Source organism: Arvicola amphibius, chromosome 7 (genome assembly GCF_903992535.2).
Source record: "Arvicola amphibius chromosome 7, mArvAmp1.2, whole genome shotgun sequence".
In the NCBI taxonomy this organism is placed as follows: Eukaryota; Metazoa; Chordata; class Mammalia; order Rodentia; family Cricetidae; genus Arvicola; species Arvicola amphibius.
Window position 1 is genome coordinate 49,106,666 of NC_052053.1, and position 14,032 is coordinate 49,120,697.

The window sequence follows — 14,032 nt, forward strand, 5'->3', positions numbered from 1 at the left end:
ACCCAGAGAGCAGAGGCATGATTTATTAACTTCCCTTCCCAGCATTCTCTTCTGTCTACTCCGCCCACCTAAGGGCTGGCCAATCAAATGGGCCAGGCAGTTTCTTTATTAACCAATGAAATCAACTCAAACAGAAGACCCTCCCACATCAATCAACACACTGAAACCATTTTGAACTTAAGTGGAATGCTGGATTGCACAACAGAGGAAGTTCTCGCAGTGGGGTACACCCTAAGACAGACCTGGGGTGGCACAGGTGGTACAGTGTCGTGTGATGTTTCACTCTGTTGGCTTTGGGGGCGGTGTTAGCCGTCCAGCTCCCAAATAAATCACGCACAGAGACTTATTCTTAGTTATGAATGCCTGGCCTTAGCTTGTCTTGTTTCTTTCCAGCTTTTCTTAAATTATCCCAACTATCTTTTTCCTCTGGGCTTGTATCTTTCTCTATTTCTGTGTAACTTTCCTTCTTACTCTGTGGCTGGCTGGGTGACTGGCCCCTGACATTCTTCTCTCCTTGTTCTCTTTCTCCTCATTCTTCCTCATTTCTCCTATTTACCCTCTCTACCTGCTAGCCCCGCGTATCCTTCATCGCTTTATTGGACCATCAGGTGTTAGACAGGCATAGTAACATAGCTTCACAGAGGTAAATAAATGCTGGGTTAACAAAAGTCACACACCTGAAAATAATATTCCCCACCAGTACGAGGTGCTGACATTCAGGCCATGGGAGGTTGTCATGAGCCTTTAATCAGGTATTTATTGGATCTCATGATTCTGAAAACACTGCAGGGTCAGCAGGGTGATACCCAGGCCCAGAAAGGACCTGCTGTGATAAGACAGGGTTGAGGTCTGGACTAGCCTAGGGCTTTGTAATGTAAAACAAGGTTTGGGGGGGAGATGGAAGAGTGAAAGGGAAGGGGTGAGAGAGGTGTTACTGCACAGAAGAGCAGAGAAGGGTTTGCTTTGGAATGTCCTGATTCTTCATTGAAGGTTCTGTGTTATTTGCTGTAGCCCAGACTGGCTTCACCTTGTTACATAGCCAAGGTTGGCCTTGACTCCTGATCCTCCTGCCTCTGCCTCCCAAGCATGGGTGCACATTACCAGGCCTGGCTTTGCTTGCTTGCCTGTTTTCTTATTTCTAACCATTTTGTGAAGGTTTGATTGGACAGCAATAAACTGCCCATATTTATAGTGACAGTTTTTATTTGACTGCCGGGTGGTGGTGGCGCACACCTTTAGTCCCAGCACTTGAGAGGCAGAGGCAGACAGATCTCTGTAAGTTCAAGGCCAGCCTGGTCTACAGAGCAAGTTCTAAGACAGATCCAAAGCTACAGAGTAACCCTGTCTTGAAAAACCAAAAAAACCAAAAAAAAAAAAAAGAAAGGAAAAAAAGGATACATTTTACATTTGACCTGCCAGTCAAGATGGTGGATGTGTTCACCATCTCAGAGGCTTCTAGTGCCCCTTTTTCATCCTGTGCCCAGGAAACAGTCACTGCAATAGACAGCAGCTTTAGGGGGCCTTATGGAAATGAGCCACACAGGGTGTATTCTTCTTTTGCCTTTGTTCAGCATAACTCTCAGAGTTTTCCTGCTCCTGTGTGTGTTGTAGGGAGAGGCCGCTTGTTCATCCTGGCCACCTGGCTATCTTAGCCCTGAAATAACCACATAGAAATTGTATTAAAACACTGCTTGGCCCACTAGCTCTAGTTTTTTATTGGCTAATTTTTACATCTTAATTTAACCCATTTCTATTAATCTGCGTACCACCACGTGACTGTAGCTTACCAACAAGATTCCAACCAGTGTCCATCTCAGGCAGAAGGTTCATGGCGTCTCCCTCACTCTGCTTTCTTCCACCCAGAATTCAGTTCTGTTTTTCCCACCCACCTAAGTTCTGCCCTATCAAAAGGCCAAGACAGTTTCTTTATTCATTGACCAATAAAAACAACACATGAACAAAATAACCTCCTACACCATTATGTGTATGTAGCTGGTTTCTTTCTGTGGCTTGCTGTCAATCTCTTGGCTTGTGCAGAAGACAGTGCTCTGGTATTTCAAGTCTGGAGCAGATTCTAGGTGGGACCTTTTGCTCTGCCCAGGGCAGCAAGCATCCTTGGTCCTGCACAAGCTGTAGAGTAGAGAGACACTCACAGGAAGACTAGGTAGGGGTTAGAGAGCTGCCAAGAAGGAAGGAAATGGGAAAGGGAGCTGCCTTCTCTGAGACAGGATCTTAGCTCTGTCTGGAAAGACAGCTGTGTCAGAGAGCTCTTGAAGGTCATCAGTGTTGGTGCTGAAGTTTTTTGCTTTTTGTTTGTTTGTTTTTAGTTAGCTTTAATTTATTTGTATTTTATGTGTATGGGTGTCCTAGTTAGGGATATTTTTGCGACGATGAAACACCAAGATCAAAAGCAAGCTGGGGAGGAAAGGGTTTATTTGGCTTACATTTCTATACCATATTCTATCACTGGAGGAAGTGAGTACAGGAACTCAAGCAGGGCATGAACCTAGAGGCAGGAGCTGATGCAGAGGCCATGGAAGGTGCTGCTTAGTGACTTGCTCCTCATGGCTTGCTCAGCCTATTTTCTTATAAAACCCAGGTTCACCAGTCCAGGGATGGCACCACTCACAGTGGGCTGGGCCCTCTCTCATCAATCACTAATTAAGAAAATGCCCTCTGCCGGGCGGTGGTGGTGCAGGCCTTTAATCCCAGCACTCGGGAGGCAGAGGCAGGCAGATCTCTTGAGTTTGAGGCCAGCCTGGTCTACAAGAGCTAGTTCCAGGACAGGTTCTAGAAACTACAGGGAAACCCTGTGTCTAAAAACAAAACAAAACAAAACAAAAAAAGGAAATGCCCTCACCCAGATTTTGGGGGGCATTTTCTCAATTATATTTCCCTCCTTTCAGATGACTAGTTTGTATCAAGTTGCTGTAAAACTAACTAGCACAATGTTTCCCTGCATGTATGTATATGTACCATATGTGTGCCTATGCTCGTGTTGGCCAGAAGAGGGTGTTGGGTCCTTTGGAACTGTAATTAGAGTTTGTAAGTTACCACATGGGTCCTGGGAATGAAACCTGGGTTCTCTAAAAGAGCAGCAAGTGTTCTTAACAACCAAACCATTTCTCTAGGCCAACTAGCTTTTTTTTTTTTTTTTTCTTTTCTCTCTGTAGCCTTGGCCTTCCTGGAACTTACTCTGTAGACCTTAAACTTAGAGATTTGCCTTCCTCTGCCTCCCAAGTACTGGGAATAAAGACATGCACTGCCACTACCATTTTTATTTTAATTGTTTGAGTGTTTTGCCTGTATGTATATGTATTATATACATGTAATGCCCATAGAGGCCAAAACAGGGCATCAGATCCTCTGGGATTGGAATTATAGTCAGTTGTGAGATGCTGTTTTCTGGGAATTGAGCCCAGGACCTTTGCAAAAATATCCAGTGGTCTTAATCATTGAGCTCTCAACCCCCAACTAGCTTTGATTTTCCTAAGCTTGTTTTCTGTCACTTCTGGCCTGAAGCAAATTCTTGTGTCTTTTAGGCAACAGCAGAGACATCTGTCTCAATTCATAAGAATGATGGGGCAGTTTCGTTTCAGGTATGTGTCACCTTGGAGTAAAGTTTACTTCCATTTCTGACATGTGAGAGTCTTTATTGGCACCTTGTTCGTGTGAGCCCTTGGCAGCAGGACGACCCTTTGTCACCACTAGGCAGCTGGCTCTGTCTGTGACCCAAGCCATAAGTCTCTGATAGTGAGGAACCTCATGAAAGTGCAGTGTAAATGACAGGCCCAGGTTCCAGTCCCACTCTGCTTAGGTGCTCCTGTGACCCCTCTGCCTCCCCCATCCCACTCAGAGTGTGACGGAAGCTGACAGTTCTGCACCTGGAAGGACCTGTGCTAAGAGCTGAAGGTGATGTAGATTTAGAGGGGGGCTCAGGGCCTTCTAGTGCCCTGCCCAACCAGCCCTACATGTGGAAGCCTTCTGGCAGTGCATTCCCCATGTGAGCTGTGCCTTTGTTATCTTGAAAGAGCTGACAGCGGCACACATGTGTGTCAGACTTCTGATCAGTTGTGACAGGTAGTGGCTGATAGATCCCACTGTTGCTATCTCAGAAAGTGAAGTAGTTTGTTGACTTGAAAATGAGGTGCTGTGTCTTTGGTTACCTCTGCTGACCTCAGAGCCATCCCAGCAGGTGGATATGGTAGAAGTGAGTTACAGAGCCCCGGCCACTGCATGCAGGTGATTACCACATGATTCCACCAGTCAGCTCTGTGCTTGAACCCGGGCACAGAGGCTCACTAGAGGAAGACACCCTGTTTAACCCTGTTCTGGAGGTTCCCAGCCCAGCTAACCTCCTGTGTGCTGAGGTCCCTAACTTATTACTGAGTCTGGGAGCTATGACTGAGGCTGTGAGCATCTCTTTATTCTTCACTTCCAGTTCTTTTTTAACATCAGCACTGATGACCAGGAAGGCCTATACAGTCTTTACTTCCACAAGTGCCCAAGCAAGAAACCTACTGAGGAGGTGTCCTTCAGCCTGAATGTGAGTACCTCATGGGGCATTCACAAGGGTGCTATCAGTGTGAGACTTCTGCTTCTCCGGAAGAACAGGGTGGGTTCCGTGGAGGTTTTTTGTTTTGTTTGCTTTGGTCTTGGTGCTGGGCTGAAGCAGGCTTTGTTCCCCCTTGGCCATTGAGGGCACGTAAATGCCGCTTTGAGAAAGTGGGGCTTGTCAGCACCCTGCAGTGGGTAGGGTGCTCCTGCAGAGGACTCGTGAAGAAGAAAGTGTAGCATTGGGTGGAGTACCAAGCAGCTTGCTTGATAGGCGCTGGCACACATGCCTTCGAGCTTCAGTGAGGCGGCTGTGAGTGTGTGTTGTCTAAGAAGGATCCATCTTCCGCTGGCTGCAGATTGTCATCACTGAGAAGAACCCTGACAGCTTCCTCTCTGCTGGGGAGATTCCTCTCCCCAAACTGTACGTTTCCATGGCCTTGTTCTTCTTCCTTTCTGGGACCATCTGGATTCATATCCTTCGGAAGCGAAGGTAAGTGCTCTGAGTGTGCGGAGAGCTGCTGGATTCTGCCCTGGGGAGATGGCACTGAACAGCCCTGCCATCTTCCAGAGTACCTTCCCCGAGACCTAGTGGCTAGTGGGAGGCGCTGCCTAGAGCGCTGTTGACTGCCTTCTAGTGTTTTGTTTAGAAAGCAGATCCAAATGTTAGTTGTGTAAACACACAAGCAAACAGATGCACAAGCCGAGTGTTGCCTAGCAGCGACACTAGCCCAGGGAGCTTCACACGGAATATGTTGGGTCATGCCTTTCCAGGCCATCTGTCTTGAGAGGAGTGAGTGAGGATGCCACCGCCTAAGTGGCAGCAAAAAGCCTCCAGCTCTGCAGGCTTCAGCCCTAAGTCTCCCTGGGCTTTCTTTGTCCGCCAAGAGCTTGAGCCCCGGAAAAAACCCTTGAGAGTCTGTCTTTCACTAGAACCCTTGTCCTAAAGCCCCAAGGCTCTGACTTTGTGTTTTCTGTTGTTGAGGGGAGTGGCTATGTAGGTATGGATTCTGTGTCTCCCTGCCCAGAAATCTTAGAACAGAACAGTGTAAAGCATTAAAAGGCCCTTAGACTTAGTGTGTGTGAGTCTGATACACCGTGTTACCCAAAACTCACATGATAATTAGGTGCCCCAGACACCCCTTCCTGGAGCACTGGGGTGGAAGCTGAAACCTCTGGTGTTTGGAGTGCCTTTTAGCAGGTACTCAGAGTCTCAGATGTGGCCCTCCTAAAAGGATCCTGCATGTTGGCAGGATGACCTAAGTGGGTAAAAGCACTTGCTGCCTAGCCTAATGATGACTTGAGTTCAATCCCCTGCTTCTATGTGGTAGAGAAAGAAAACTGACTCAAGCAAGTTGTCCTCTGACCTGTACGTGTGCACTGAGGCTCTCCCCCAGCACACACTCAGCTTGTGGCTTCCTGTCCGCCTCTCTTCACTGTGTCTCTTTCTACATCTACAAAACTGGGGGAGTGATAATTGCCCTTCTTTCTGCGGGTCCTCTTATGTCCTTAGCTCTTCTCTGTCTTTGTCCCATCAGGATGCTATGCAAATGAGGTACTCTAGACCCCCTTACTTGCCTGTGTTTCCTTGTGTTTCGTTTCCCTTTGTTCAGCATTGGCAATGTCATTGTCTTGGCTCACTTGGATAAAACAGTGGCTATGGTTTTAAATCTGTGGTTAAGTGGGGTTGACCTATTTTGTGCCAGTTACACTTTTAACTTTGTGTGGATGTGTACACATCAAAAAGATGCAATTTAAGCCATCCCCATGTCATAGCCTGTGGATGTCCGTAGGCTGGAAGTTTGTGTTTCACTTAGTCATGTGACCCCCAAGGCTGCCAGGAGTTTTAGGACAGACACTTGTTACCTTCAAGAGCTGGAAAGAATGAGACGCCTTTGTCACATAAGTGTACTGAGGCCCAGAGAGTAGAAGTGAGAGCCAGCCTGACTGCACCGGGGCTGGAGGCCAGGGCTGCCTGCTGGTGCCTGCCTCTCCTTTCAGGCTTACTGTGCCTGCACCCGAGTGTGGGCGAGGAGGGCTGGGCTGGCAGAGGCAGGCAACTGATAATTTTCCGTGCTTAGAGGTTGGCGGCCATCCTAGGCTTGTTGAGGTAGAGCTGTGCCATTTCAGAGATGAAGGTCATCAGGGCCGAGTCAGCAGCAGGCCCAGGTTGCCATGGTTTCAGAGCCTTTCATTGACAGGATGCGAGAGTGGCCTTTCACAGTGGGCAGTGCTGCACTCTCGCTAAAGCCCACTGCCATTCAGTAGTGACAGGCTGCTCTGACCTGACTTCCTTTTTGACCTTCAAGTAAGTAGTCTCTAGACCAGGAAAGTGCCCAGGAAATAAGCCCAGAAGCCCAGTGTGCATCAGCTTATGGTGTGGTGTGGTCTCATCATCGCTCTGTGCGTGCTCCTCTCCCAAGTAACCATCCCCCTTACTTCCTGCCCTTCACCCACTTTTCCCCGACCATGGAAAGTCACCCCAATATGCTGACTATACACTTTGGGACATTTGTAAGGAATGTCTGGATTTGTTTTGTTTTGTTTTGTTTTCTTCTGTGTTAAATGTACTGAAAGTCTGCAGAGGCAGCTGTGTAAATTCGGTGTCGCCTTTTCCATCAGCCGTGCTGCTGTGTCTGCATCCAGAGTCTCATGGGCTGCCTTGTCATGCACTGCAGTCCTTAGAGACAGGGCTGCATCCGGGCTGCTGCTGTCCCTGCTGCCCAGACAGTGCTGGCATAACCTGGTCTCCTACTTTCTGAGATCTCCTTGAGACTTTGTCCTCTGAGGAACAGTCCCGAGTGGAGACCCACGGGGTTGTGGCCTGCTCTGGCTGAGTTGCATTATTGTTGGATTGCCCACCATGTGGCTGCACCATTTTCCACTTTTGCCAGGGGAGCCTGAGCCCTGTCAGCATCCTCTTACCACAGCTGACCTCTTGATATGTGCCAATCTGGTGTGTATAACTGCTGGGCCTTACTTCCCAATCTCTGAATGTTCTTGCTAGGGACTGTCATTGCAGGCCTATGTTGTTTGCATATTTTCCTGTTGGATTTTCTTATTGTCTAGCTGCTTTGCATGAACAAAACTCTTTTGTGTTCTAGACCGACCCCTTCCCTGGCTCCACATGTGGGTTTTGTCTCTGGTCATTCTGGCCACTCAGCTTGTCAGCAGTGTGTGTTATTGAATGAAGGTTTTGATTGTGTTGGCGCCCCACTGTCTAATTTTGTCTTTACAGTAGTGCTTCTTGGATCTAAGGGGCCCTTTTTTACTCCAGGTCACAAGGTGTGTTTCATTCAGGGCTAAGCTATTCTAGAATCCCTCTGGATAAGTGGGCAGTGAATCCAGCTTTACTTTCTTCTGCAAGTAGTGCCAGGTGATTTTCTGCCACCACAATCACATAACAGCCTGTCCTTTCCCATCAAATTGGATCGCTTTCTCTTCCATCAAGCTCCTATGCATGTGTGGATCTTCCTTGTGCACTCTCTTGTCTGCTACATTGGTTTACCCCTCATGGTGCAAATATACTGTTCGTATTCCATGTGCTTATTCTCCGGTGTGGGGTTGCCAATGTCTTGATGTGAGAGAGTGTACACATGGCCTAGCCATGTGTACTCGAGTTTTTGTATACTTTGAGAGTTTTATTTTTCTCCAAAACATCCAGGAGTTCCTACCTGCAGGGGTGGGGGTAGACACAGGAGGAAGAGTCTAATGCCTAGAGCCCAAGGGTGGCCTGGAGCCTGTGAGGGGAGATGAGGGTAGGGACTTTATCCAGTGGGCTGGTAAGTGGGAAAGAAGGGCATGATGGCGGCAATTTCTCCTCACCTGTTACCATGGCCACCTCCCAGACCTTCTGTGTTGGGCTCCGACATCTGCAGTTATATCTCATTTTTGTCTTCCTTGGGATTTCACGTTGTCTCTGGGACTGCCCTCCTTATTCCTGTGTGACTGACTCAGTGTGGTTTCCAGGGAGCAAGCTGGTGGGCTGTGTTAGATGCCTATCCTAGCACGCCTCAGCAGCCATCCTGCCTGTCTGTAGTCTGTAGCTCCCAGTCAGCTGCATTAGATTGTGTTGGAAATGTGATAAGTCACCATGACCAAGGCAACTTACAGAAGAGAGAGTTTACTTGAGGGTGAGTCCATGCCCGTCATGGTGGAGAGCATGGCAGCAGCAGGCATGGTGCCAGAGCAGCAGCTGAGAACTCACATCCACCAGTAAGACTACACACACCTCTTCATCCTTCCCAAACAGTTTACCAACAAGGGACCAAGCATTCAACCTTAACCTATAGGGACCCTTCTCATTTAAACCACCACAGACTCATCTGAGGCCGTTCCTACTGGCAAAAACTGCTTTGTAGAAAGAAACAAAAATGACTTCATGTTTGTGGTTTGCTCAGGTTGTACTTGCTGCTTGCTTAGAAATGTATCTGATGAAGCTGGGCATGGTGGCACACACCTTTATTCCCAGCACTCGGGAGGCAGAGAGAGGAAGATCTCTGTGAGGACAGCCACGACTATATATAGAGAGAGATCCTGTCTCCAAAAAAAAAAAAAAAAAAAAAAAAGTGCCTGATACTGTGGCTGCCTTTGGGAAGTGGAGTTTTCTAATTCTTTCTTCTCTCTTTTTATAGGAATGATGTGTTTAAAATTCACTGGTTGATGGCGGCCCTTCCTTTCACCAAGTCTCTTTCTTTGGTGTTCCATGCAGTATGTATTAGCCTTTAGGGTCATTTATGAAGTGGAGGATGTGCATACCTGATTGGGAAAATAAGTTAGAAGGCAGAGGAAAGGTGGAAGACGAAGGGAAAGAATGTGTTTCTCATAGAGTCCCTTTGCAGAGAACTGGCCATGGGGCCAGTGAACTCAGCCTCCTGACCTACTTACAGTCTCTCCAGAACACTGGCTTTTGTTCTTATTGTTTTTGAGACCATCTCACTCTGTAGTCCAGGCTGGCCTTGAACTCGTGATTCTCCTATCTTGACCTCCTGAGTACTGAGATTACAAATGTACACACAAACACACATCCCCCATGTTCCTGTCATCTGGAGACGCGTGTGCTCCCTGCTGGGTTGTTGCTGGGCTCTCCTCATTTTACTCATAATCCCTGTATTCCTGCCAGTGAAGTTCAGTATCAGTAAACTTTCTGGAGGAGAAAAACAAATCTTGGTGCACATCAAAATGACCTTGCCTGTGGAGCCAAGGTCACGGCTTCCGTAATTTTGGGTCCGCAAGGTGTGTATAAAGTGCATGTGGTTGGCTCTTCTGCTACACTTGAAAATGGAGTCATAGAAGAAAGCAAAAATGCATCCAGTTAAAACAGCAGGACATGACAGTTACTTGGGTAATTATCCCTTTGGATATAAGTTAACAGATTCTTGGGAGGGTCCTAAGCCACTTTAAAATCTAGATACCATTTAGAAAATGAGAACTGTCTGCCATGGTCAGCTTTCCCAGTCCTGCCAGAGTCTTCCTCTTAAGTTACAATGCTTGGCAGTCCCAAGTGTCTAAACTTGGAGATTGTTGAAGTCAGGTCCCTGTACACAGGTCTTGTTACTGACCTATAACTATAAGCAGTAGGACTTCGAGACAGCATGCTTGACTGGGGAGTGAGAGCATTTGCCAGTGTAAATTAAGAGAGTGACCTGGGCCGAGTGTTAGGGTCTTTTAAGCCTCTGTCAACTTTCTCAATTAAGTGTGTTAGCACACTGGTGTACTTTCTGGTGACTTGGCAGTGGAGGTATTAGACAGTGGGGTGGGCGGACACAACCCAGTCCCCATCCCAAGGTTTCCTGGAGTCATGTATTGATTCTCCCTGTACTGAGGTGCACGGCACAGCCTTTCTGAAACACAGCTGTTTGATTTCAGATCGACTACCACTACATCTCCTCGCAGGGCTTCCCGATTGAAGGCTGGGCTGTTGTGTACTACATAACTCATCTGTAAGTATGCAGGCCCACAAGACAGTGGCGCTAGTGTGTGCACCACGAAAGGCTTCCAAAAATGTTTACGGGCTAGAACTGGGGATGTGGCTCCGTTGGTAGAGTGCTTGCCAGGGATGAATGACTCCCTCTACTCCATCTCCAACACTGTAGAAATCAGGTATAGTGGAACACACCCATGACCCTAGACTCAGAAGGTGGAGACAGGCACGAGGACTTGTTCAAGATCATCTTTGACTGCATTTTGAGTTAGAGTTTGAACTAGCTTTGATTATGTAAGATCTTGTCTCAAAAAATAATACATAAAAAGAAATTGGGTGGCTAGAGAGATGGCTCAGAGGTTAAGAGTACTGGCTACTCATCCAGAGGTCCTGAGTTCAATTCCCAGCAACCACATGGTGACTCACAGCCATCTATAATGGAATCTGATGCCTTCTTCTGAACTACAGGCCTGCATGCATACATACATACAAACAGAGCACTCTTATATGTAACAAATAAATCTTAAAGAAAGAAGAAGAGATTGGGGGTGTGTGGAACCAAGGAATGAGTTGACAGAGTGACTGACGGGACTGGAGTCTGAGGGGCCTGGTGGTATCTGAAATGTTCTGTCTTCCAGTCTGAAGGGGGCGCTGCTGTTCATCACCATCGCTCTCATCGGCACTGGCTGGGCCTTCATCAAGCACATCTTGTCTGATAAAGACAAGAAGATCTTCATGATCGTCATCCCGCTGCAGGTACTAGAACTGTGGCTGACTTGTCAGTCCTCCCTGGCTTTGGGCAGGACTCAGCTCCAGACCTGTCTGTAGGGAGTCAGCTTGCTTGGAGTCCTGAGCTTCTACCATTGCAGACTGCAGATAGGGCCTCCCTTTCTGACTGACAGACCTAGGCATCAGGTGTGTGCTAGAAGTCCTGGTGGCTACTCATCTTCAGACAGAGAGCATCCTCGATTGTGATAGAGAAGTGAGGAACAAATGCTCTCATGCCTTCTGCTTTAGCAGAAGGGTTCTCTTCCTGAGTGGGCTCAGGTGCCCTCCAGTGTTGCAGAACTGAGTAGCTTCAGAGAGTTTTCCTGCATGGTGGTCAACCCCATAGGGCTGACATTTTTTAACTTACCCTGTGTTTGGAGGACCTGTGGTTTGCCTTACACCAGCAGTCAATGCAAGGAAGCAGAGACTAGAACTGAGGGCAACACGGTCAGGTACCTCTTCCCAGCTGCCTGGTCACAGCCGTGCCTTTGGTGAGGTCAGCTCCTCCCGTTTAAGACCATAGCATAGGTGTGATTGGCAGGAGAGGAAGGAAGAGGGTCCGGGTCATCTCTGGGGGTTGATTGGCTGCTTAGTAGCATTCAGCAAGCAGAGAGAAGCGTGGGTTAGCACCAGACCTTAAACCAGTTGTTGTAGGTTTTCAGGGAGAAAGTTATCATTCAAAATGGTCTAGAAAGGTCTTGTAATGGAGATGGAGCTTGATTGGTTGTTTGAGAAAAGGAATGTGGTCACAGATACCTGTGACACTGTTGTCAGAGGAACTAGTGACCAGACCACCAGGACCAGCTCCAGGCAGATGGGGTTCCGTGCCCTGCCATAGTTTGATGGGTGTGTCATTGTTGGGATCCGATGCCCCAACATAAACTATTTTTCTCTCCCTGGACCAGCATGGAGGCACGGGAATAATTGAGACACATTTCACACAGCAATATGGGAAGGTAGTCTCAGGGTTCATTTAAATCCTGAAGATCACCCATGTTTATTATCCAAACATCTTTTATCCCCCAAGGTAAACTGAGGTGGAAGTTCATTAACGTTCTGTTTTTGAGGTAGCAGGACTACAGTCACGTCTGCAGCACTACCACTAGCTTGAAACTGACACCTCTTTTTAGGCATCTACATAATTACAAAGCAAGGGAGCAGCGTATCCTGAGCTTTTGTTAGGGTAGCGACAGCCTGTCTGGAAGGGTACGTGCCTGCTTCGGATACTAACCATGGCCCAAAAGCTTGGCTGTCACACCATGTAGAAATATGGGCCTACATGTCGTGGCAGAGCCTGAGTTCTCCTTGCACTCTGGGATGTTCATGCTCCTCAGGCGGATTCAGGCTGTTTTGTCCGTTGACTCCTCCCCCGACTTGAGCTGGGTGTGATGAAGAACCCTCTGTTCTGCTGACTCCTAAGAGGTGAACACACAGGGCCACGTTGAATATCACCCCAAGGAAATGAGGATGTTTGAAACTAAAGATAAGGAAGTTAGTGCTTAGACAATGGGACTGGTCTGGGAAGGTCCTGACCAAGGTCTAAGCAGCTTCCTTTTGCCATGAGGAATACCAGAGAGTTTCTTTGCTTTTTCCTTTGTTTTTTCTCATGGTACGTGGCGTACAACCCAGGACCTTGAACAGGCAAGGCAAACACTCTGCTGAGCCCCGCCCTAACCCTAACTCCTGCAGCAGGAGTGAGTAAAGTGGTGTTGAAGAGGATTGTGGGGCATGGCTCAGTACTGCCTTTCATGCAGTCCGTGTGAACTGGGTTGCGTTTATAGACTAGGCTAGAAACCAGCAAGCCCGACAATCGTCCTGTCTCCATCCCACTCTGAGCTGGGGTTACAGTGTGATCAGAACCCCTGGCTTGTTAAATGGGTGCTGGGATCCAACCTCTGATCCTCACGATTGCTTGGCAAGCATCCTAGCTGCTGTGCTCTCTCCAGCCTCCACATGCCTCATTATCTCTGCATCACAGCTCGTGGGCTCTCTGGAGGAAGCATCACAGATCAGAAACTTCCCTGATGCACAGTGGCATTTTAATTAAGCCAGCTGAAAACTCTTCATTGTTGCTGAGAGCCCAAGGGTGGGGCTAAAATCACAAGGCAAAGCCTCAATTGTGGAAATAGAAGCAAGACATGAGGCAGATGAGCCTCAGGATGGGCGTGGGTAGGGCCGGACTGGCTAGCCCATGTGAGGAGTGGAGCAGTCTCATATCCACACTCCTGCCGCTCCAGCCTCTCTTCTCTGCAGAGATCAGCCACTTAGAATTGTTGTTCCTGAGGACCAAGAAGTCTCAGGAAGAGCTGGGCCTGAGGAGAGTTGGAATCCTGGCTGTCGGATGTGAAGTGCCACCTGCCCAGTAGCTTTTGGGACTGCCTGAGGCTTTGAGTGCCAAAGCAGTGTTCCCATTACCCATTGCTACGTACCACCCCAGACTTAATGATTTGAAGCAACACCAAGTAGTAAATCTCCATTTCTGGGGGCCAGGGATTTGGGGGGTATCTTTATTGGGTAGGCTTGACCTGGGGCCTAGTTGCAGTCTGTCGGTGGCTGGGGTTTGGGATATTGTAATCTTCACTGAGTCTGTGTCCTGTACTGGGAAGACCTAATGGGACAGAGGAGAAACAGCTGAAGTTCCTTGGGTATCCCTCTTAACATAATTTCTTCACCATGGCAGTGTAAGGGAGTCAAACTACCATATGAGAAGGTTCAGGCTTCTGTAGCCCAGCAGAGGACCAGGAGGAAGCTAGACCCACTTTGGAAGTCAAGCAGCGGTTAGAACCC

General features: G+C 48.0%; 1 protein-coding gene across 1 annotated transcript in view; it reads left to right on the forward strand.

Annotated features, from left to right (window-relative positions):
- Positions 1–14,032, forward strand: part of Gpr107 (G protein-coupled receptor 107) — a 65,568-nt gene that overhangs the window by 22,469 nt on the left and 29,067 nt on the right. The window contains exons 7-12 of the mRNA XM_038336413.2: positions 3,543–3,599; positions 4,442–4,546; positions 4,914–5,047; positions 9,189–9,264; positions 10,423–10,496; positions 11,116–11,233. Coding sequence (XP_038192341.1) covers positions 3,543–3,599; positions 4,442–4,546; positions 4,914–5,047; positions 9,189–9,264; positions 10,423–10,496; positions 11,116–11,233 — 564 coding nt within the window. The remainder of the gene's footprint in view (positions 1–3,542; positions 3,600–4,441; positions 4,547–4,913; positions 5,048–9,188; positions 9,265–10,422; positions 10,497–11,115; positions 11,234–14,032) is intronic.